At 39.1% G+C, this 24364-nt stretch overlaps 1 protein-coding gene across 1 annotated transcript; it reads left to right on the plus strand.

Moving 5' to 3' along the window:
• The first annotated feature begins 180 nt into the window (after window positions 1–180).
• On the plus strand, window positions 181–23957 carry LOC124651548 (structural maintenance of chromosomes flexible hinge domain-containing protein GMI1-like). Its single transcript, XM_047190620.1, has 38 exons — window positions 181–512; window positions 590–619; window positions 753–839; window positions 935–990; window positions 1193–1276; window positions 1957–2029; window positions 5281–5336; window positions 5421–5526; window positions 5609–5677; window positions 6465–6548; window positions 7288–7338; window positions 9790–9920; window positions 10004–10049; window positions 10117–10245; window positions 11827–11917; window positions 12501–12644; window positions 12794–13008; window positions 14986–15061; window positions 15178–15366; window positions 15491–15673; window positions 15749–15770; window positions 15844–15958; window positions 16048–16164; window positions 16286–16609; window positions 16689–16816; window positions 17381–17558; window positions 17662–17770; window positions 18363–18460; window positions 19517–19615; window positions 20311–20377; window positions 20450–20532; window positions 20605–20868; window positions 20943–21101; window positions 21981–22095; window positions 22265–22448; window positions 22542–22733; window positions 23213–23512; window positions 23648–23957. The coding sequence occupies exons 1-38, from the start codon at window positions 186–188 to the stop codon at window positions 23907–23909; spliced, it is 5043 nt and encodes a 1680-aa protein (XP_047046576.1). The 5' UTR covers window positions 181–185; the 3' UTR covers window positions 23910–23957.
• The last annotated feature ends 407 nt before the right edge of the window (window positions 23958–24364 follow it).

Below are 24364 nucleotides of genomic sequence, written 5' to 3' on the forward strand. Positions count from 1 at the left end.
TGGCTAATGTGAATTTTCGATTTCATCTTGTTATTCCTTTTTCCCTTGTCTGGGCAGCGCATTGCACGCTCTTCTTTGTGGCTTGGCCCTATTTTGCTCTTTTCTTTTCTCCACTTATTATTTATTATGTGCAATGCTGAGACCTGTTTGTTGGTTTTGAGCAGACCTCATCGTCTGATGCGAAGATGGCGAGCAGAGGATCTGGAAACTGGGCTTTAGTAGAGCATCAACACCACAGCCGGGCAAGCAGAGTGTACCGCTTTCAGATCCTGTTGCCAAATGGCACGAGCACTGGCCTCACTCTGAAAGATCCTGGAGAGGAGATGCCGCTTCATGATTTCTTAGATCATATTAGAACAGAGTTGGAGGATGTCCCCATGGATGGTGATGACAGGCGGGGAATTGACTGGAGTGGCGATGTTTATCTAGAGGACCTACTGGACAGAAAGATACACAAGGAATTGCAGTTCAGTGATTTTCTCACCAACAGTACTAATATATTAAGACTCCAGGTAAGCTCCCAACTACTACAATGCATCATTTTTTGATTCATGAAATGACTATGTGATACTACCATTTATTTTGCTAGGATGGTGAAGGCTTTGTCAGAACATTTGAGGTTACTACTCGAACTGATCTTATTCCATACATGTCTCATATTTAAATAAAATATGCTTGAAAAATCAACATTCGATCCTGCTAAGATACATTTCCAACATTATGTGCTTATGTCTGTAATTGCCTGTCTTCAGAATATGTGGGACCTTACACCTCCAACTGAACTGCTCCAAGAGCTTCCAGCAGAGTATAGCACTGAGAGTGCTCTCGCAGACCTTATTGTTAGTTTCTTCTTGTTTGAGTATCCTGACTCAGTTTCGTTTGTGCAAACTTGTAAATATATGCTAAGGTTTTCATTGACTTTTCCCATCACCAGGACAACTCATTACAGGCTTTATGGTCAAATGGTAAGAAAGATAGAAAGCTGATCAGGTTAGTTCCTTTTCTCTTCTCTGACAAACATTATTATTCCTGATTCATTACTACTCTGAATCACGTTCATGTGATAGTTGCACAAAATTGGTAGCGTCCCTAAAGTTGGATTATTCTTTTCCGATTCATTACTACTCTGCGTCACTTCCACTTGATAGTTGCACAAAATTGGTGGTGTCACTAAAGTTGGATTGTGTTGCAGGATAACTATTGACCAAGAGAAGATGGTGATTTTTGATACTGGTAGGGGGATGGACGGTTCAGATGAGAATTCTATCTCTAAATGGTAATACCATTAAGCTGAAGTTTTACCACATGAAGTTAACAGTATTTTTTCACTATGTCAAATGTGCTTGGAGAAATCTTAGGGTGGAGCAAATAGTGCGCCTGTGCATACCATTGGGATCCATCAAACTGCAAATGCCTGGTTGTACAAAAAATAAATAACTCAAGTGTCTTATTTTCAATAATTCTTAGCAAAGAGCAAGTGCAAAATAAAGTTCGTTCTGAACACTGTCTACGTACCGTTGATTTGACTTGCAAACACGACACAACCTGAAGTACCAGAAGCTTATGCACATGGTGGTGTATGTTAGATTAATATAAACTATAATGTGATACATAAGAATACCTTGCTATTTCGCTTTACTTTTTTGAGTGAAGATACTTTGCTTTACTCAGTTAATTTTTGTTGATCCTTCCATTTCTGGAGTTTGGAGGTTGGTGATTTTCTTTTCAAAGAGCGGTAACAACATAAATAGCAACAACAATTTATTTATATTTAAGTTATTAACATTTTTGAATGCTCTTATGATGTACTATACTAATTTCCTTACATGGAGGGTCTTGTACTTTGGTTGTTATGTTTGTTCATACAGTTACCATTCTCAGAGTTTGATTGCACAACTTTCCTACTTAAACCCTAGTGCAATATAGTCCGTGTCTCATTTATTTTTATTTATTTAGGGGTACAATTGGTTCTTCTAACCACAGAGTATTTCGGGCAAAAGGTATTGGCGGGAAAGCGCCATATTTAGTGGTGAGCAATTATTTCACTAAAAATATACACCTTATTTCTTTCATTTTTTTGCGTTACCAATAATCCTTCAGCTACATTATACATTTAACTTGCCTATGAATACATGATTTCCATTTGGACATATTTCTATAAGTAACATTTTTTTAAATGGTGGATGATGACCCCGGTCTGCATCGATTGATGCATGCAGCCTTTTATTACTTTATTAAACTGTAAGTAAAATTAGATGTTATGGGAGTCCCTTCATTTTTCTTGAGTTGATCTTTGCAGCTGAACTTCCTAAAAAGATGCATGATATAAGAAATCATGTATTTGAGCAGGTGAGTTAATGAGTTTCAAGTTATGTTAGGTGGGATCAAAACGATTAAAGGAGAAACAAAGACAATTTTCGTTCATATTCATTATTTATTACCATTATGATTTGTTTTTAGAAAATGGAAAGCTTTATTACCCCCGCCCTCCACATCATAGATGTATATAACCTTAATATTACATTGTTTATTATAAGTTGCCCAACAAACATAAGGCCTCAAGAAAAACTCGATGCGAATGTGTGACAGACCATATAAAAACTATTATAGACCACTAAGGAGCATATATGACTGGCAAACCTTCCAAACCGTGACATAAACTCCATGATAAGCCACTTGAGCTTCTTGGCGTCAAGCTCTATAGGCTTCTTGTGCTTCGCCTCTGTAACAACACCGATGACTGCAGCCAACTGGTACACGATAAGAGTACATGTGTACAAGGTTGCACTTTCTTCTTGTCAGGCACTACATCATTTCTACATGGCCAAAATAACCAAATAACTGCTGCAGCCCAGGCAATTTAGTGACTGTAAATACTTATCTACAACCCCTTAACCACTACCTAAAAATATGAAAGATACAACAGGGTGGAGTAATATTATTAGCTAGATGAACAGCACCCGAAGCTATACATGCTAACCCACTATAAAATAAATAAATATTTAATGGTTGCCTGCTCAAGCAAAAGCTGCACCGCATGCCCACTGCCATCTTCGTTTGACCAAGCAATCTTTTGTGAGGATGACTCAATGGCATAGAAAACATAGGAGCACCTTAATTTTAAGTGGTAATCTTAATCGCCACAAGTCGCTTTGACCTTTTTTTTCGAAATGGGGCAGTCCTAGCCTCTGCAGCATTCGATGCATACGGCCTTTATTGCAATTTTATTGAAACATACCACATAGAACAGACAAAGAACATACATCACAAAACCCGAAGTCACCACACAACACCTACAAACTTAACACGACCGGGAACAATCGCATACTCCAAAACACACTCTAGGCGAAACGAGAGCGAACATCCGGATAAGCAGGCTCTTAGCAAGCACTTCTTGCATACGCCACAAAAGCCGTCACTGCCATCGAACCTCCGAGCAATCTTGAAGGCTAAGATCTGCATAAATTTCGCCAATCTTGCCGACGACGCCGAGACACGCGGCCGTCGCCGAGACCCTGCCGATCCACGCTGCCAAGACTTGTCGACGTCGATGCAAAAGATGCAATCCAGCTCAGCTGCCGCCAAAAACATCCATTGGTCCCTCTGGCCATGCACAACTCCAAGAATGATGCCCTCAGGAGGTAAACGACGTGGCAGCGCCACCATTATCCTATCCACGGATCTAGGGTTTCCCCGGAGCGGCACGAGTGGGTAAACAGGGGCTGCAATGGCGATGCCTTCAACAAGGTAGCGGCGCGTAACACCGCCATCGCCCGCCGTGCCCGGAGTCGGGGTCTCGGTTTTCACCGGCATCCGCGCTTCCCCAACTCGCCTTCGAGACCAACTGGCCGACCACCTCCGGCGGAGGAGGCCACCACCACCATGCCCAAGGCATCCTCCGTTGGCATCCTCGTGCCGCAGAACTAGCCCAGAAAATCCTCCGCGGAGCCGTCATCAATGACGATGCAATGCAGCCATGGCCACAGCTTGCCCAAGCCGATCAGGGCTCAGATTGGGCCCAGACCACTGCCGCCGTCCACCGTCGATGAGATGTCGATGATCGCTGGCTGCATCCGTTCCACAACGCCACCGTCGACCAGGCCGATGCAAACGACATCGCCGGCGCGAGATCTGTGCCCCGTGCCAGGTCACGGTTGAGGATGCGCATGTGAGAGGGGGAGAAGAGTCGCTTTGACCTGAAGACATGGTGTGAGTCATGTTCTTGAGATAGTTGACCCTCGACCACCCTGGCATTCCAGTCAGCCAAATGCTGACATAATAGTGTGAAATGAAAGTCCATGTTTGGATTTGCCGCCCCGAGGACAAAGGCCTTGATGGCATGCTTATTCCCAACAATGTTACATAACGGGGGATACATACCACAAAAGGATGCATCACCTAGACATTTATGTTCTCAAAATCTCACTCATTCACCATTCCCCACTTAAATGGCCCATGCTGAAGCAAGGTTTCTTTTACCCACATGAGGCCCTTCTGGTAATTAGAATCTATCGGTTTAGCTTTTACCAATGGAAGTGGTTTTTGACCCAAATAGTTGTTTCGCAAAAGCGACTGCCAAACGCCATCCTCGGCTAAAATCTTATTTACTTAAATATGTACATATTCTTAATTTTCAGATCTTTAATACAAAGGCCACTCATGTCCTTTAGGGATAAGGGTACATAGAGTCCTCCGCTTGGCCAAATGGTAATTTTTTTTGTTCTGATCTAATTACCAGAAAAAACGAGAACGGTAAAAGTCCAGTCTTTTTTTGAACCCCTTTTGGAATGTTCTCAGAATCATCTCTGTTAGCTTTCCAGTCTCGGTTGCAAAGTTTACAGTACCAAAGATTCCTTTGCGTTTTCTCCAAAAAAAAATGATTGTATTGCTGCCTCATTGTTTATGTTATTTTTCCAAGTATAGCTGTACATGTTGTGATTGCTATATGACATATCAGTCATTTTCCGTAATTCGCAAAATAAACATGTACATGCCATTTTGATTGATTGGCTTAAGGGATGAATTTAGAAGTTTACAGATATCGCTGTGTAGCTCATTCTTGACATGTTGAAAATAACAAAGTAGTATTTCAGCATTTCCTTGGTTCTACATTTTAGATTATTTCTTAGCTTATATGTTTTTTTCATGTGGAAAGATGCATCTATTTTTTAGAGCTTCATGTTTTTAATGTAAATACACTGTTCTTAACTAAAATGAAATTTTCATAGACAACAAATTTATGTGCAAAGTACTTGACTTACTCTTATCAAATACCTACAGCCTTTCTTTGGCATGTTTGGCTATGGTGGAACTATTGCGTCGATGCATCTTGGAAGGTATGAGCATACCAGCTAATCTAATATTAAAGACCCAAGTTTTTCAACTTAATTAGTTGTCATGTTTTTTTTATTATACAATAGACGTGCCATAGTTTCATCAAAAACGAAGGAATCAAGGAAAGTGTTTACCTTGCATCTTTCGAGGGAGGCTCTGTTGGCGAAGTCCTCGTCTAAACTTAGCTGGAAGGTAGTCTGCCTACTCCCTCTTTTATTTATTTACATTCCTGCACGTCGGCAAAGTATCAGATATGAGCACGATTGAATTCCAGACTGCTGGAGGAGTTAGGGATCCATCTGAAGAAGAGTTGACATTGTCGCCACATCAAAGTTTTACCCAGGTGATCTAGTTACTATCTTAACTGCATTTGGATGTTCCGGTGTCATGCAATATCAGAACATCATTGCTGCTAAATGGACCAACAACAGTTTCATTTGCATGTTGCTACTCAGTATAGCACACCAAAATATAAATGCAGGTCATGTAAAGGTCACAAGTATGAAATCTCCGATGCGCCGATATCTTTTTTCTGGTCATTGGAGCATTTGTTGGTTCACAGTTTTATTTTGAAGTTGTTTTCCGTACAGATTAAAATGTAACACACATATATTGTTCTTTCACTAGGTTTTATCTTCATATATTTTACTTTATGTAGAACTGAAATCATAATATTTCCATAGTTGAGGTCTGGGTTCAGAAAACTGTCAAAAGACCTCTTCCGGCGGAAAACAATAATAGCTGGTCCAATGTTAATTTTCATCATTGCCTAACTGGCACTTTCCATCTCATAGATATCCTGGCGATGTGAAAGTTCTCATTTGCAAATACCAAGGGTTAAGGAAAAATTATCATGGCTACATAGGATTATGCAGCACTTGCTAATATGTAGTACATTACACATTACTATTGATTTCACAATTTAGTACTTCTATGTTGAAAGTCATGCACCAGTTAATTCTAACTTGAGCAGATTCAACCTGCACTGACTTCTCAAATTCATACTAGATCAAAAACTGTACTGGTTCTTGGCATGCGGGAACCAATGTTCACCAGATTCATGGATTTCATGTGTTGATAATCAAAAGCCTGCAAGTCTTGTTAAATTCATCTTCTATCAACATTTACAGGTGGAAATCCAGGGCTTGAATAGGTGCTTGGAGGCAGCCAAACTTCAAAGATTTCTGAAGGACATTTATTTTCCATACATACAGGTTCCTTTCTGAACATATCCATAATCATGTTAATATGATTGAAGCCTTCACTGAATGAGATGGAAGTACAAATGAACAGACCTGCTTAAAACTTCATATTGTTTGATTTAGTCTCAATCATCCATCATATTGAGGTTTCAACAAGCTGAACAGGACCAAGCCCGCTAAAGCTCAGGCTCACACTTGAAATAATAGGTCAGGCTCAGAACGAACGAACAAACTGGGTATTAACCTGGTGTTTGGCCTAAAAGGGCTTGGTTTTCAATTGAATGTGGTCTATGATAACTAAAATTCGCACAATACTGGATTGAAGTGACATATTGCTTTGACCCTATGTCAAATGGGCTTGAGCTTGGGAATATGGTCTTATATGACCTCAAATTTAGAATGAAAAGATCAGAACAGAAACACATATGGGCTCAAGATCAGTTCAATTTTGCTCATAGTATAGTATGTATGTGTACTAAATCTTGTTGAAGCTAATTCTGAATTGATGATGAGTCAAGCTCAGCTGGAGTTTATGAATTTTGAGCCTTGAGGCAAGTCAAGTCTGAGCTAATCTCAAATAACTGGTTGAAGCAAAGCTATTTTGAGATCCCTACAAATTTACAATACTCTTAGTATTTTTTCAGATCAAGTGAATTTATATTATTTTATATATGCAAAGTTCTAAAGTTTGTACTGGCGCCGTTAACTCGATGAAGTTATGCTAACTAAAATGCCATGTTACTTCATTCAGTACGACGAGGATAATGGATCTATGAATACAAGGAGGCCGGTTCAGTTTGAGGTCGGTCTAGAATTTCCTATCACTGCTGCGGACTTGAATAAAAGACTGTTGTCATATAGTTATTGCTGGAAAATTGGATTTCCTTTATTTCTTTCCCATTAAAATATTGAGTGGATCTTTTGCTCGTGTTCTTTTATTGGTATCATATTTATCAAATGCTGGTCTGTTTAACACATGTTGATCTAATATCTAAATAATTGTAAAGTATAAGATCTTTTGTTAGATGAAAGTAGGCCTGCTTGAATCATATGACCATTTTAGTTTGTAAATGTATGCAAGTTTGGATTTATCAAGTATGTTGGATGGTTACTAAGAAGATTCAGAAAGGACCAGCCAACATTGGTTCCTTTTCTAATGTTAAACACGAAAAAATGATAGGTTATTTTAGCGGAAAAACACCACTGCCTGCACCTACACCCACAACATCCAATGAACAATGGGTCTTTGTGCTGAGTTTTACATTTTCTTGTGAGTGCTAAAAACTGTCACACGATTCTGATTAGCTACAACAAATGGACAAAAGCGAAGGGCTTAGAGATATTGATTTATTGTAATGCTTGTTCCTACTATTAAAAGTAGGAAAACTCCACATCACTCCCTAAGGTTTTTTCACTTGATTACATAACCTTCCATGGCTAACTGATAATGTCCATTTTGCCAATGCGAACTGCATAAGTCACCTGGACCCACATATCTGGGTTTAAAAGACAAAGATTAAGAAGAAATATCCAGTAGCGGAAGGCTGAAGAGACTCTATGATGCTTTAACTCTACTAGATATCCCCCCTCGTTCCATGGCTCAAGGAAGGAAACACATAAAGAAGGTAACAAGAAGAAAGACAGTCTCAAACCTATTTCCGGAGCCTGGTTTACCTATAGAAGCTGGAGAACTGGCGGTGCCCTCAAACCAACACAGCCTCAGAAGTGACTGGGCGAGATAACTCACAATCACTGCCAAGCCCGTCCTTCTACGGAGGTAGTGATGGGGTCACATCAATACTGGCGTCTTGTCCGGGCAGTGCCGTATCTTCTGTTTGATTTGCCATGGATGGAAGGTGGCTCGCTTGGAGGATATGTTCTTGAAATTAACCAACATGAGCTCCTTGTCTGTGCCACAAATTCCGGACAAGGCTATATTGATAAGCCATGTGAAATGGCAATACGTTAGTTATCAAGGTCTCATGAAACAGGTCTAACGTTATGAAGCCACTCGAAGTTGAGACCGATGTTGGATTCGTTGCCGCATATGGTTCAATGTCCAACTTATCATCATTCGTCACCATGATGCGGAGCTCTAGTCATTAGGCTTGGCGGTACAGGGTGGTTGAGCTAACTCACAATCAATGTCAAGCCTGTCTTTCTACGGAGGTAGTGATAGGGTCACATCAATACTGGCATCCTGTCGTCTTATCTTCTGTTTGAGTTGCCATGGATGTAAGGTGGCTCGCTTGGAGGATATGTTCTTGAAATTAACCAACATGAGCTCCTTGTCTGTGCCTCAAATTCCTAACAAGGCTATATTGGTAAGCAATGTGAAAGGCATACGTAAGTTATCAAGGTGTCATGAAACAGGTCTAACTTTATGAAGCCACTCGAAGTTGAGGCCGATGTTTGATTCATTGCTGCATAGGCTTCGATGTCCAACTTATTATCATTCGTCACCATGATGCGGAGCTCTAGTCATTAGGCTGGGCGGTACAGGGTGGTCTTATTGATGAAGTTGTGTCTTGAGCCAGCATCCTAGACCTGCTGACGCCAAACAAACATGTGGGTACTGTGCAAAGAAGGAGCCTTTGTGCAGATGAATCATTCAAATGTGGCAACACGAAAAGGCTAGATGAGCCATTTCAACGTGGTAACATGGAAGCGTAGCCATGGTAGAAGCAGTAAAGAGGGTTTAGGATGGTAGGTGTATTTATTTATTTATAACTTAATGTCAACTAAATTTCTCGAAAAGGGGGAAGCCTCTGCATCGCCTAAAGACAACTATAGACCTAGCAAAATATAGCTGGGTTGCCTAAACTTGGAAAGGAAACTCAGTCTTATTTTGAGTTATATATTAGCTAATTGACGAGATAGGTTTGGTAACAACTAGCCTTAGGCGCCGTGTCTAATGGGCCACGCCGCTGGGGTACCGTGTTTTGCATTATCTACCTTCAGCAAAAGAGTAGTCATTGGTCAAGTGGATCTCACAACAAAGTTAAGGGGTTATTTAATTTATTCTTATAATAGGATGAACTGTAGTTGGTTAGTATAATTTGGACTTCTAAAAATTAGAGGGCTAATTTGAACAGAGACCTCCTGGAAATAAAGCAAGCTTGTGCTAGGATACAATCTGCCTACTCTACTTATGTACTTTAAGATCAAATCCTGACTATAGTTGTGTTACTTCCAGAGACATTATATATACTTTGTTTTACAGTGGTGTTTTCTGGATGTGTTTTATGTTCAGGTGAATGGTGTAGATCTAGCAGAAATACTGGAAAATGAAGTGACAGTTACTAATTTGCACTCTTGTGCTGGTCCTAGTTTTATTCTTGATGTAACATTTTCCTGTACTTCAACAACTGCAGGTAACATATTGTTTTAACTTGAAACTGTTTAACATATAATTCCATTGTTTGTGTTTCCCTAATTTGTACTCATGATGCATCAGCAGCTAATAGCGAAGCCCATGCACGAATCAAGTGTGTTTACTTTCCGATTGTCAAGGTATAATGGAATTAGTAATAAACAAATATATTTTAATTTCTTACCATGACAAACAACTTTTTCACAGGGAAAAGAATCTATCGACTCTATTTTGGAAATGTTAAGAGAAAATGCCTCAGGGGTAAAAGAGAACTTTGACAATTTTTCACGTGTGTCAATCCGCCGACTTGGGCGGTTACTCCCTGATGCTAGATGGGTACATTACTCGAAAGTCCACCCCAGTTTGATGTTTCATTTGTGAACATTTGTTCTAATTAGGATTTTATACAGCAAGTGAGCAACTGTGCCTTTGATATGGAAACACGGCAATTCTGTTGTCTGCCATACTGATTTGTCTACAGCTTATTTTTTTCCTCTCCATCTTTGTAATCTGCACAGAATTTCTTGTTGTGTTTGTTTCACTAATGAACTATTTGATTAGCTAATTTGGCTTAAGCAACCCGAACGTTGTTTCACATGATAGTTCTAGCTGGTTCTCTGTAGAAGCTTTTTCTTGTCTACTAAATACTAATATGCTCGGTGTCATTTGAATTTGCTCACCATCTAAAAGTGATGCAGCCAGTAATGGTTAAACTATTCCTCCTAGACATCTCTAGTTCAGGACCAAGCTTTGTGTCTCATTTTGGTGTTTCTAAAATACTAGGTCCTGTTGCCAACTTTTCTCTTTACAGGTAATTACATCAGTAATAGTTTCCTACAACATTGAAAACTCGGAAGCAGACTTCTGTAAACTACCATGGAGAATTAATGCTAGATAAAATCAAGCTATTGGATCGACTTCTCTTTGTTATATACTTAATAGTTTAAACTAGCATCATAATTTGGTCATATTGAACTTGCTAGGTAATGCAATAAATGTTCATGTCTGTTTTATGCTATTGGGCATTTATGTGGCTGTAAAGTTTCAATGGGTCATGTCCTAAACTAGTCCATGAATCATCTCTGCATTAGATTTATTTTTCATAGTGGTAAGTAAAATAGAGTAGTAACATGTTACTATTCTACAGTATGTTGCCACCTCCATAGTGGGTAGTATCATAGTTGTAGTAGCATAGAAGACTACATTTATTACTTTGTAGAGTCATTTTTGCTTGGAATGTGTGATGTGATGGTAACATAGCTAGTTACCACAATCCTCTCTTTTCTGAATTAATGACATGACATGTCATAAAAATGCTTAGTTGACACTGCATGTAGTTCTACTCCCTCCATTCTCTTTTAGTCTACATTCTAGGAAAAATCAGATAAAATAGTAGTGCATTTATTAGTACAACTTAAATTGGTAAACAACCAATCCAAGCTACATTGAAAATAGTGACATCCAATACATAAAGGACTAAAGGAGGACCACTTCGTTTTCCGTATTCTTGTTGACTAAAAGCTAGAATGTGAGTATTTCAGAACAAATTTTAGGCCTAGAATGCAGAGTATTTCAGAACGGAGGGAGTATGTTACTACCACTATGAGTAGCTAATGCTACAGGTTGACGTTCATATCATCTTGCTGGTACTATGACCAGACATATCATCTAGCTCGTACTATGAACAGATGACTTGTGTCAAAGATTCTCTATTACACTTATCTCCTGTAAATAGGAAGTTGCTTTTGTGAAATGATTGCTCAGTTTTATTCAGAATGAAGTTCTCTTATGTGGTTGTTTTGTACTTATGCATCAGATATTCATAAAAAGCTTTTCCATGCTGCCACTTCTATTTTTGTACATGCTGTTAATCTTTACCACTGGAAATATCAACTGACTATTATTTATTCGTCACAGGGCCCTCTTCCTTTCATGGAACCTAAACAAAGCAAAGGAAAAAAAGCTGAACTCCTGAAGCGATGCTGCAAGAGGGTGAAATGTTTTGTTGGTGAGGCTTTAATAGTATTATTTCACTTTAAATCTGATATAATCAGCAAATTCTATTATTCGTTGCCTTAGTGCTTTCTTCGTTCGCAGAAACGGATGCAGGTTTTCATCCAACACTCTCCAAGGTAAAATTGTTAAAGTTTAGTCTTGATCTGTTTATTTTGTGCTATTTCCTTATGTTCCTTGATTTCAGTATTATGTTGATTTGATGTTTGAACTTTGTGTACTAGGATTAGGAATAGATAAAGGAGTGGCTCTCGCCTGGAAGAGCTTCTTCTAGGTCTTGCTTGCTTCGTTCCTCATAGGGGGTCCCTTTTTAATTTTTTTTAGCGAAAACTGTAGGGGAGGCCCCAACAGTAAATTTTATTAGAAGAGATAAAATGTACAAGAAGGAAGAAAAGAATGTACAAAAGAAGGGCTTAGCCCAAACAAAGTACAGAGCGTCTAGCCAGGCCAAAAGGGGTGATTTCAGGCTGTCCTTCATTCTGTAAGAAAGAAGGAAGATGTCCCTTTTAAAATACAAAGACCAAGCGCTAATGGAAGGTGTTACATTATCAAAAATGAGAGAGTTCCTATGCTTCCAGATCTTCCAACAAGCAGTGGCAAACACTTCAAAGAAGAAAGGTCTTCCAAAGTTGCATCTTGCAGTGGTGACCAACTGAGGGAGACCCAGGCTGTCATTAATTGTCATATTGATAGCTTGCCAACATTGTCTACTGAAAGTGCAGGTCCAGAAAAGATGATCCCTGGTTTCCTTAGTAAACCATTATCGTTGCGAGTTAAGTTTTTCCTTAGTAACATATCCTTCGTATTGAGGTGGTCATTAGCCAGAAGCCAGAAAATCGATTTGATCTTAGGTGTGCATTTCGATCTCCAGATCTAAGGAGAGAAAATGGGAGCCTGAATATGTTCAAAATTCAACTTGTAGATTTTGCTGGCAGAGAAACCGGCGCCCCAACTGTAGGACCAAACGTCTTTCTCTTCGGCATTGATATTGGCTCTAGTTTGGCTCACAAGGAGATTGAAGTCCTGAAATTCCTCGAAAGCTTGGGTGGACAAAGGAAGATGAAAAACATCAATGGGGTCATCCAGGTTGAGGATATTCTTGACCGAGGCTAACATGTCAATAGCGAAAGAGTGAAGCCCGGGGAACTTTGTCATGAGTAAATCTGAAGTCCATTTGTCACTCCAAATAAGGGCAGTGTCACCAGAAGCAATCGAGCAGGAGTCAATTCTTTTGAACTTTGAGCAAAGCTTGATAAGATCTCTCCACCAAAAAGAGCTAGAGATATTAGTGGCTTGTGGAGTAGAATTGTTGTAACTACTCCAAGTTAGATGGACCCGAGGGATTTTCTCTTCATTAAAAAATTTATGCAAGAACTTGATGAGAAGAGCTTTATTGTGGGCAGCTAGATTAGTGATGCCCAGACCGCCTTTGGACTGTGGCCTGCAAACTAAATCCCAGGCCGCCAAGGATTTTGGTCTGCCCGAATTTTCCAATTTACCCCAGAGGCCAATTCTTCTACCTTTATCCACGATTTCGATGGCTCCATCCGCAAGTATCAGAGTGCAAAGGAAGAAAGTTGGAAGAGAGCTGAGGATGGCCTTTGTCACCATGATTCTTCCACCAAGGGAAAGGAAGGATGCAGTGACAGCGAGACGGTGGTTGATTCTGGAGTATAGTGGACCGAGATCGCGAATGCTAGGTCTGCTAAGACCAAGTGGAAGGCCAAGATAAGTAAAGTGGAAGGATTCTAGTTTGCATCCAAAAAGCCCCATCAGGAGAGCCGCTTTTTCATTAGAGAGATTAATGGGGAGTAAGCAGGATTTGACAAAGTTTACCCTAAGACCCGTGAATTGGGCAAATGTTTCTAGGATTCCTTTAAGGCAGAGAGGCTGCCGAGGGAAGGCTTGCATAGTTAAGAGTGTGTCGTCCGCATATTGTATTATCGGGAAATCTCCATTGACCGGTGGGATGTGGTGCTTGAGGAGATTGATTTCGCATGCCTTATTGATGACGGATTGAAGAAGGTCAGCTGTACACATAGAGGCCTAACAATCCAATCTAATTAACAAATCGTAGATCCTATCTGTAAATGGCTTGAGGCCAAGGCTAAAAGACATCTTCCTAATTTAAAAGATAAACTACCTAATTGATAGACTTACATGCACCGGTTTCAAGTTTGGTAAATGAATAGTTTTACAAAATTATTACTCAGAAGAGAAACCACTCAGATGATATTTATATGGTCAACCTAAATATACCTAAATATATCATTGGCCAAAGTTAACATCGTTTGACCGCATAGAAGACTCATCAGAATTCGTTGACCCGTGAGGGCAGGCATAGAGTATCAATAAGAAGTTCGTTTGGGATAAATGACAAGATTATAATACAGCTTCATAGGTATGCCAGTGTGTAACCCCAAGTGACCGAGGCAATCCCTAGGTAGCCAGTGTGTATCAATCGTTTGACCGAGGCATTCCAGGCTAGCTATGAAGTGTTGCAATATAGGTCTGTTGACTTATATGTACTAATAAAAGGTGAAAAGGAAGGAAGTAGTGGTTATACTGTATATTTATTATACGGATTTTTGGCTCCATGCACGTCATTTTAATAGAAAAAAGTATCTTAATAGGAGCCCTTGCACACAGTTATAAACTGATAGTCTACCATCTGGCCCACCCAACGACAAACTCTAAATTTGATCCCCGTCTATGATGACTTATATAATATACATGCCCAATGATCAAATCCTAAACATTACTGTTTCCTAAATATTTTATCCCTGTTTAATTTCCCTAGTGTTTTTAGTTTTATTATGTTGTTCTATCACCTTCTATTTCAAATATCTTTTTATTCACCATAACCATACGGTTAAACATGTATGGCATAATGATGCTGCAATAATCCTGTGCAAATCGCAGCAAGAATTGTAAGGTCTGATGAAACTGAAAAAAGTCTGAGCCCCCCACCTGTAGAAATTATGTGCTTCTGCACATAACATAAGTTATGTTTATGACTATATGTATTTGTTCTCTAACTAGATTAACTGTATTCAACTGTAGACTGATTTAGCACAACACGACCTTTTTACCAAGGCACTTCGCTGCTTGGATGGCAGTTCTCGTAGTGACAGCTCAGGTTTTTTCCTTATCAAACTTGCTGATTTACTAGTCTATTTTTGTTATTGCATTCCAGTTATATGATAAATATCAGTCATTCTAATCTTTGTTGTACTTTTATGTATTACTTTCTAGTTGAGGATGTTAATGTTGATGTCCGTAGAGGCGGAAGATCACTAAATTTTACCCAGTTGGAGAAGCAGTATCACGACTGGATTAATAATATGCATGCACAGTATGATGTGGAAATCGACGAAGGTGACAACGATCATACCGTTATTATCAACCCAAGCAACAAGGACCGACTTGGAATATCTGAAGATGGTGAGGGATTACCATGTGATTTGTCATGCTCATCTTTCCGTTTTGCTCTTCTATTATTCAATTAAGAAACCATGCAACTGCAGTGATATAAAAAAATTCTTGTCTTTTTTTTACCATGGTGCAGTCCAAGTCATTAGAGTTTACACCTCGGTCAGGAGGAAAGGGAAAACATGGAAAAGAGGAGATCATCTGAAAATCCAACCAGGAGTTCTTGCACGACTGAAAAATAATTTCCTCTCATTGAAAACCATATTCTATGCAACATTGGAGTATGTTGTTGGTGAAGGACTTGCAGGAGATATTTGTGGTTAGTTCACTTCATCTTCTGAACTATTACTCATGCTTGAAGCTCACTTATTAATATCATATTATCTTATGGCAGGTGAAGCTCGACTTATATGCAGGTTTTTGCCATTATTTTTTCTGTACGAGAAATTTATTTTATTTTTCATTAGCTCAAATGAACTTATTTGCAAGGTCTATTGAGTTCTCTGATAAGCAAGGTTGCTTACTTGAAGAAGGTCCTGATAGCATGTGCCTTAACATCCAAGAATCTGTCTCCTTCCCTATCAGCATGATAGATAATGATAAGGTAAAGTACTTAGTAGGTCATACTACTTGTGCAATTTCTTTGAGCACGTTATTCTTGGTGTAGTTACTTTTTTTTTGTAAACATGAAAGTGTCACACCATGGGAAATGATTCTTGGCGGCAAATACTTGGGAAGAAAAAGGAGAAGGCTCCAGCATGTATTGAAGTCCTAAGGAATTTGCAAGGCAGTGATCTCACTATAGAAAGGGTTAGCAGTCACACCTATAAGTTATTTTTTTGTAAAGTTTTCAGGCCTGAAATCTATGCCTTTTATTTTCTGTGTATTTGTACTATATTTTGTTTTTGGGTCTAATCTGTTACTTTTACAGGGTCTACCATTTGAAAAAGTTATAATGGCTGGTTATAAACATCCACGTGAAATTATAGCTGTAATCCTACCACAGTGTGCAACTACTTGCTCCACCAGCCCCCTTGACAAGAGATATATTCTGAAGGATGATGAGATAGAGATGGAAATGGACATTAATCATTTGCCTGGAAGTAAAAAAGACCATCTCCGTGCAAATTGTATTTATAGGAAGCTCAAGAAGCCCTCATCGCGTGATAGCATAAACGGGCTGTATATCTTTCAGTTGAGCGAAGATTCAAGCATCTTTACTAAATCTGGTGTTTACCAATTTATATTCTCGGTTGTAAGTATACTAACATTTTTCATTTTGAATGAGCATGGAGTAATTTTCTTCTTACCTATTGTCAAGTGTTGAAATGCAGAGGTGCAAAGATTCAAGTATCATTACGCATGAAACAGAGATAACAGTTTGTCCAAACTCCAATACTAGACGTTGGCAACTATCCAGCGTTGCTGATTGTTCTGCTGGCAATGCTGTAGTAAATATAAGGTTAGCTCCTTTCTGCAAAATATCATGCTTATGAATACCTTTTCCCGTCCACTGGTAATGATGATGAGTTGCAATTTTGTCTTATGAAACATGGTGTTGTTCCGGTCCTGTTGTAGACAGATATTAGTTGTATCTAACTATGCTAATGCTTGTATTGGGAGTAAAAATATGTTATTGAGCTTTTATGTTAGGGATACGGTCCAGGTCCAGTTGTGACAAGCTGGATGTTCAGTGAACAGTAGCTGACTTGATAATAAACCTCCTACTAAACGATTCCAGTAGTTCCTTTATTTAATTATTAATATATTAATTTTTATTTACTCACCAAGCTGCCCAGCCCTTACTATTGACTGGTATTGAGAATGTTAGTTTTTTAGAATAATTAAAATCGAATCAGGTCTCCTCATTTCTTTTAATATGTTGAAATTCGAATTGTATTCAACCAGGCATGAACTGACGAACTTCTGTTGTCTGGGATGTTGTATCTCTCATATAATTGTTTCTCGAACACCATTATACAGATCTGGTCTTTACGTCTCAGTTACTTCAAAACTTGTGCTGCAGGCTTGGGGTGCCAGTTAGATGTCTTGGAGTTAGAAGCCATGATTCGTATGGAAATGCAATTCCTTTCCAAGATATACGTAAGGCTGTCATAACTATAGTTGATGGTAATTATATTCTGGCCCAAGTTGAGGATATCGAAGTGGAACTCTCATCAGATTCAATGACTCTGAATATTAGGGTGAGCCATATGTACCACTTTTTATTATAGGACTGATCATAAATTTATTGAATTTACTGTATTTCCAAGTGAATCTTATATGTTATATTGTGCTGCCATGAAGGACTTCCTGTTCAAAAGCAGCAAATTGGACATAATAAGGCCAAAGTATGAAGCGATGTTAAAGATATCTTTATCTGATAATGAGTTCTCTCATCTATGTCCATGTAAAGGTTAGATGACAAGCCCTCGTGTTTTTTCATGTGTATGTGATTGTATGCACGTGATTGCAGCGCACACTTGTATACCCTGCTAATAAACTCTCGTATTTATCATACTGCGCCTCATAATGAAAAGATCTGCAAACATTTTTTTGCAAGTTCTCTAAAAAATCAAGTTATTTATGTTTTGGTTACATAATGCATTGCAAAGGAAAAGCCTTTTCGATACTACTGGTGTAGTCAGTTTCTCATGTGTTTCATACGAAGTAGGGAGTAACTAGGGTTAGTTAGCGGTAATACGACAGTATATAAGACCTCCTTTGTAGTATACATATACTATTTTGCCATACTCCTTTTTATGTATGAGGGTATCTCATGAAGATGCCAAAATGACGGGTCTCACTTGCATCTTTTTCATGTGTTTCGCTTTGGTATATCTTAGAATTGGTATATGAACATACTCAAAATGATGAACTATTATACACATAGTAGATTTTTTCAATTGTAGCTAACCTGTATTGATTGTTCATGAGAGATTTTTCTTGCCCATTTTGTGAACTACTCAAGTTTTTGCTATTATCAAGAGTTCACATATTCCATGCAGTTATGCCAGGTCTTCCGTCAACCATTAACATGGATATGTGCCTTGCCTGGGAGAAGAATTTAACTCCTGGGGAAGTTATTGATGATGCCCTTCTAGAGGTACGCAGTACGTTCTTATGCTGCCACATTGTGCACTTTTAAGTTAATTTGATGCATATGCATGTGACCATTGGTGGACGCAGCGGCCCTACCGCCCGGTGCTTGCCTGGGCTTCGTTCGTGTGCGCCTGAAGCGCGAGACCAGGGTATCTAGCTATGAAATGATGACATGTCGGGGGCAAAATTGGTGGTTTTTTTTTTTGTAGAATCGGCAAATTCCTTTCATCTGTCCTGTGGAGAACTAGTCCCTAGTGGGCTTTGGGCCGTTCCTTGGAGGCTTGCAGCAACGAGTTGGTCTGGCCTGAGAAAAAACAAGGCAGTGACCTGGAAACTCCCTTCGCTTTAGCCTTTACGAGCCGACACCTGAAGATTTCTAGACAGGCCGCATAAATTCTTTAAAGTTCAATGTTAGGGTGTTAACAAAAATGTTTGTGAGCCTGAAAAATGTTCATATGGTTCAAAAATGTTAGCCTTCCAAAACGGCGAAACCCATTTAGCCTTTAGGAGCCGACGCCTGAAGATTTTTAGACGGGTCGCATAAATTCTTATAAAGTTTAATGTTACGGTGTTTAAAAATGTTTGTGAGTCTGAAAATTGTTCTTATGGTTCAAAAATGTTAGCCTTCCAAAATGGCGAAACCCATGACCGTTGCCCGATTTCCCACCCAGCCCCCAACTTAGCTGAGAACAGAGGCGGCATCCAATAGAGGGGCCCCGGCAGGTAGCAGTTGTGGATGATAAAGCCCCGCGAAGTGCGGCGCACGCTGCATCTCCTTCGACTGACAGCGATAGAAGCCTTGTGAACTTGTAATGTGTTGTATATGTGATTCCACAGTAGAACTATTATGAAAACATCATTTTCTCTATGCGATGTTCATGTGTTAGAGAAAAAAAATATTTTCCTTACAACGCACCCAGGCTTCGATAAATTTCTGGGTCCGCCACTGCATGTGGCAGAGAAAATCAAATTGAGTATGGATAGTAGATAGCAGCTCCACGTTAGTTGTGTTGCTGGTTGATTTCATAATAACACACTATACAATTTCAACCATACGCAGGTGTTCGACCATTGTGGTAATCATGTTGAAGAAGGGACGGAACTTATTGTCGAAATTGTTGGATTCTCATTTGTAGATAAACATGGACATGTTCGAAAGGTAAACCTTTGTTTTTAACTGTATTTTGTAACACTAGCAAATATATGTTTTGATCAGTTGAGCATTAACCAGAATGGTGTGCTGTGGTCTGTAATATTCCTTAAGTGGAGAAATGCTTGTAATTTTTTGTGTCGTTCTTTGCACATACAGTATTTTCTTCAATGTATTTTAAGTAGCATAAAAGTAGATTTCCAGTAGAATTTTCGCCTACCCTGAACCAAACTAAAATCACTGGCGAAACCGAATACAGAGATTCCCGCCTGAACCCCACTAATTTGCCATTGAGATGACTGATGAGAGACTAAGAGTGGCCTTTTCCTTCTGGCTCTTATTGATTGGATGATGCAGCACCCTTATTTTATCTCTATATACACTCCGTTTTCTTTCGAACTCAATGCTTCTATCTTACGGAAAACTCTTTATTTATGTTGAAAAAATATATTAATGCAAGGTTTGGTACCCTCATTACGAACACAGGAAATATGGCATTGAAGATATTTCAATGAAAGTTTGCTTCTTGAAACTGTGATCGACAAGTGAAAGGTTTAGAGTTTTTATCACTGTGGAAAAGGGACTTCATTGTCGGCTATTTCCTACCTAGTGTCTCAGCCATCTTGGAAGCACTTACATTTATCGGTAGTTTTACACTCGCAGTAGGCTCCGTCCACATGTAAACTGTATAGTTAATTTTGCAGGTAAATAGTGAAGGGTTTGTTGACCTAAGTGGACTACTTAGAGTTATTAATGGATTTGGTTCACAAGGTGAGTTATGTAGTCTGGTGTCGATAGTTATGATATATTTTCATTCTAAAGATTATGTGCATGTGTGTGCAGCTTGTTTGAAGATTTTTCATCATGAGAAAGAGATTTTTGCTACAACATTTCAGATTTCTATCAGGAATTTGGAAGCTGTTGAGGTAGTAATAGTGATTTTGTTCAGTTGATTTTGTTCAAAAGGATGAAATCTGATTTTTGTTGTTATTTGGCAGGTTCCACAAAGTTGTCAAGCTGGCACCTTATTGGAGAACATTATATTTGAAGTTTTCGACAGCAATGGACTGATTGATGAGTCAATACATGGACCCCTCCATACACTGAGCATCAGGTCGAATGAAAAACTTGTGGAAGGAGCACAATATACATTTGAACGTGGAAGATGTATTGTTTCTCGTGTGCCGGTTCCTCGTGAACCAGGAACAGTCACTTTTGTGGCATACCATACACATTTTCCTGACCTAGAAACAACAATTCAGGTGCCGATCTTATACAATAGATATTGCATATTTATGATTACTTTGAACTGAAGTCCTGAGTTTTCCTTTGACAGATTCCTGTTTATACTCTTGATTTGGTGCCCGTCAAAGGGGAGAACGAATCTGAACCTATATGCAGCTACCCAACTTCATCTGTATCAAGTCAAAATACTATACCTCCAAGTCAACTGGTTCTTAGTCAATCTAACAGTCTTGCTTCAAACATTCTGGGGGTAAAGCTGATATATATGGATTGATGCATTGGATATAACATTTCTACTGCTGCTGAAGTCGTCTGGCTTATTTGAATTTTGAAAAACTACCTAAAAGCTGAACTAGAAACACACTTTCCAATACCATCATTTTTTTTTGAAACTTGACAACTAAATATTTATATGGCTAAGAGTATGGAAGAAAATCCTAACCTGTTCCTATAAGGCGAAACCAACAAGGATCTGAAACGTTTTCTAAACTAAACTTTCTTCAAGAAAAATTCTAAAGTCAGATTTAAACAAAATAGCTCCCAGGTTATCCTTACTAGTGCACATTAAGTTGTCTTCATGATGTGAGTATGGAATCGAAGTACCTGGTTAGTGCAACAATTTGGTTTACAACATTCTCAGTTATCCTGATTAGTCTACTGTGTAAAATGCAAAACCCATATTTCCTGGTTAATGCAAACCATTCAAGTAACCCAACCATGGATCAAGTAAAGTTGAGTTGAATTGCTGCTTATTGTAACACCATCGGGGTTCCTACGCCTGTGTATATCTAGAAATATACTCCCTCTGTCCCGAATTATATGTCACAGATTTGTCTAAATTCGCATGTATCTATACACTAAAACGCGTCTAGATATATGTGTTTCTAGAAAAATCTGCGAAAAGTATTTCCGGATGGAGGGAGCACAAACCTTCTGACAAAACACACAGAACTAAATTATTCGTAAAGTTATTTTATAGCTGAAATTTGTTCTGTATATTGATCAAAATCGATGATATTTACACCTGTAAATAGCATTTCTGATAGTTTGATTAGAGGTTATAATTTTTTTGGCCTGCAGAATATTATTACTAGCTTGTGTGAGCCTAATTGGTCCTTCCTTTTTTCAGAAATTTTCTGATGAGATTCAAGAAATTGATTCTGAGATATGCTCTCAAGAAGTTCTGATTAAAGCTTTTGATTCTCGTAAGAAAACATTGGAGAATGATATTGTCAATCTGCAAGGTTGTTTTCTGTGCTTGTGCAAAATTCTTATTGCTCTTGTCTTTCGCTGAGTATGGACTTGATCTGCATAGTCATGTTCTGTAGTGTTTTATGGGGTCCATTACATTATTCTTACCCCTGCAGTTGCCTCTCAGCTTGCCATTTTATAGTCTTCTGTTCATATATCCAGATGAGATTAGCCACACAGCTGGATCAGCCACTGGTGCAAAAGAGTTGACTCGTCATAAAATTGAAGAGAATGTTGGTACTGCTGCTGCTGTTCTATGCACTCTCTCCAGCAGACAATGTTTGATGGATGATGTTGTCGGTATTGTTGCTCTTCTCGGAACTGTTGCAGACAGAAAAATGAGCAGGTAAATCTCTAGACTCTATGTTCATCTGTTTCAGATCTATGTAGCATTGTGCGTAACTTTGTTCATTTTAATCTCTGTCTTGTCATTTGGTAGGATGCTTTCTCTGTATCTTGGTGAAGACAACATGCTAGCAGTGGTTTGCAAGACACAGGCTGCTGCTAATTACTTTGAGAAGTATGCCGCTGATGGAAGTGTGGATGTCCACTTTGGTATTCATCAGGAGGCAGCTAACCTAGGAGCTCCTATAAGAAAGAGATTTCCTATCATTTGCCTCGATTTAATAAGGTAATATTTGTTTTGCTAGTATCCCTGTACATAATTTGGTTGCTTAATTTCAATAGATCTGTAGGTGTATTCTTCTTGGGAGTTGATTTTTTTATACCATGGCAATGCGGCTAATGCTTTAGTAAACTCAAATTACAATCTTATAAACCATCAACCCCCGCTGCTTGTACCACTAATATAAACAATTATTTGTGCAAAAGTTGCAAACATACTTTGCCTTCAGTGCCATATGGAGATAATTATCACAAATTATCTATCTTTGTTTAACATAGTCAAGAAAATCGAAATTTTGGGAAGAGAGGTCTTGTGCAGTTTCTACTTTTTTAAGAAAAAATCTAAAAGGAGGATGAAACCTCCGGCCTCTGCATCAAAATGATGCATATAGCCTTTAGTGCAGTTTCTACTATGAGGTGATTATTTGATTAAGTTGTTTGGCAGGCAGGCCATACTAGACAACTTAGCATTTTTTTCTTTGGCAGGCCATACACTGGAGGCCTCCATTTGAACACAAAGCAAAAGCCGCTAGCTCTGCCGTTTCCACATTCCAAGGGATTTCGTGGGTTTGCGGTGAACATGATCGATCTTTCCCCAGAGAGTTTGACGATAGTCACAGATGGATATGGTCTCCGTGAAACCTTATTTTATAGGCTCTTTGGAGAGCTTCAAGTCTATGAAACACGCGAGGATATGTGGCAAGCCATTCATCATCTGAAGAATGGGGCTATATCTTTGGATGGTGGGATTATAAAGGGTGATGGCATGCTGATCCTTGGATACAGGTCAGTAGTTATTTTATTTTTGGGGAAAGTTGCCCATTCATTATCAGAATGGATTTGGACCCAATGCTAGAGGAGTATTATTTTTTGGGTCCTACTATGCTCTATGTCCGTACTGATCCTCTGATCCTTTCTCAGTGACCCAGAGGTGACTTTTCCTGTTGTCCCACGTAGTGCTCTGGACGTTGAGGAAGACGACTCTGAATATGTGTGTAACAAAATAAAAACGATGCATGCACAGATGGGTGTTGTAAAAACTTTGGAGAACAGGATAAGAGCAGCAGAAGAGCAAAAGCAGAAATTGGTGATGGAGCGCAACGAGAGAAAACGTAAGTTTGATGAGATATCGGAGGTACTGAGCCAGCCCAGTGGCAGTGGCGACCACCAGCTTTATGAGTAACACCCAGGGCAGACATTACTAGACAGTAAGAATGGGGTGTATGTAGATGATAAATTAGATTATATTTCTAACTGTGAGATCTAGCTGCTATGATCTAGTTAATCGAGTTTGACATGATTAATGCTTATGTTTTACTATCTAGTCAAGGTCGTCCTAAATTAATCCGTATGGTTTACTGCACTTGTCTTCTGATGTTGAACCAGGTTTGTAGGCTCTTTTTTGGTTTCAAAGTCTGAATGTAGGATGTCCTCTAGTTCCCCCCTCCCCTCGCTGATCTGGGTCGTGGGCATCTCCCAGGTGTCAAGCGACGTGTAGTGGTGAGGCTGGGGTATGGATGTACAATTGCTGAATTGTGGAAGACTAAATTAGTTGTGTATCCGAGTGGAGACCTTCTGGCAATTGGCGACCATGGCAAGGACTGATACCACACTTCATGGATACACTGCTGCTCTCTC

Source organism: Lolium rigidum, chromosome 1 (genome assembly GCF_022539505.1).
Source record: "Lolium rigidum isolate FL_2022 chromosome 1, APGP_CSIRO_Lrig_0.1, whole genome shotgun sequence".
NCBI classification, from domain to species: domain Eukaryota; kingdom Viridiplantae; phylum Streptophyta; class Magnoliopsida; order Poales; family Poaceae; genus Lolium; species Lolium rigidum.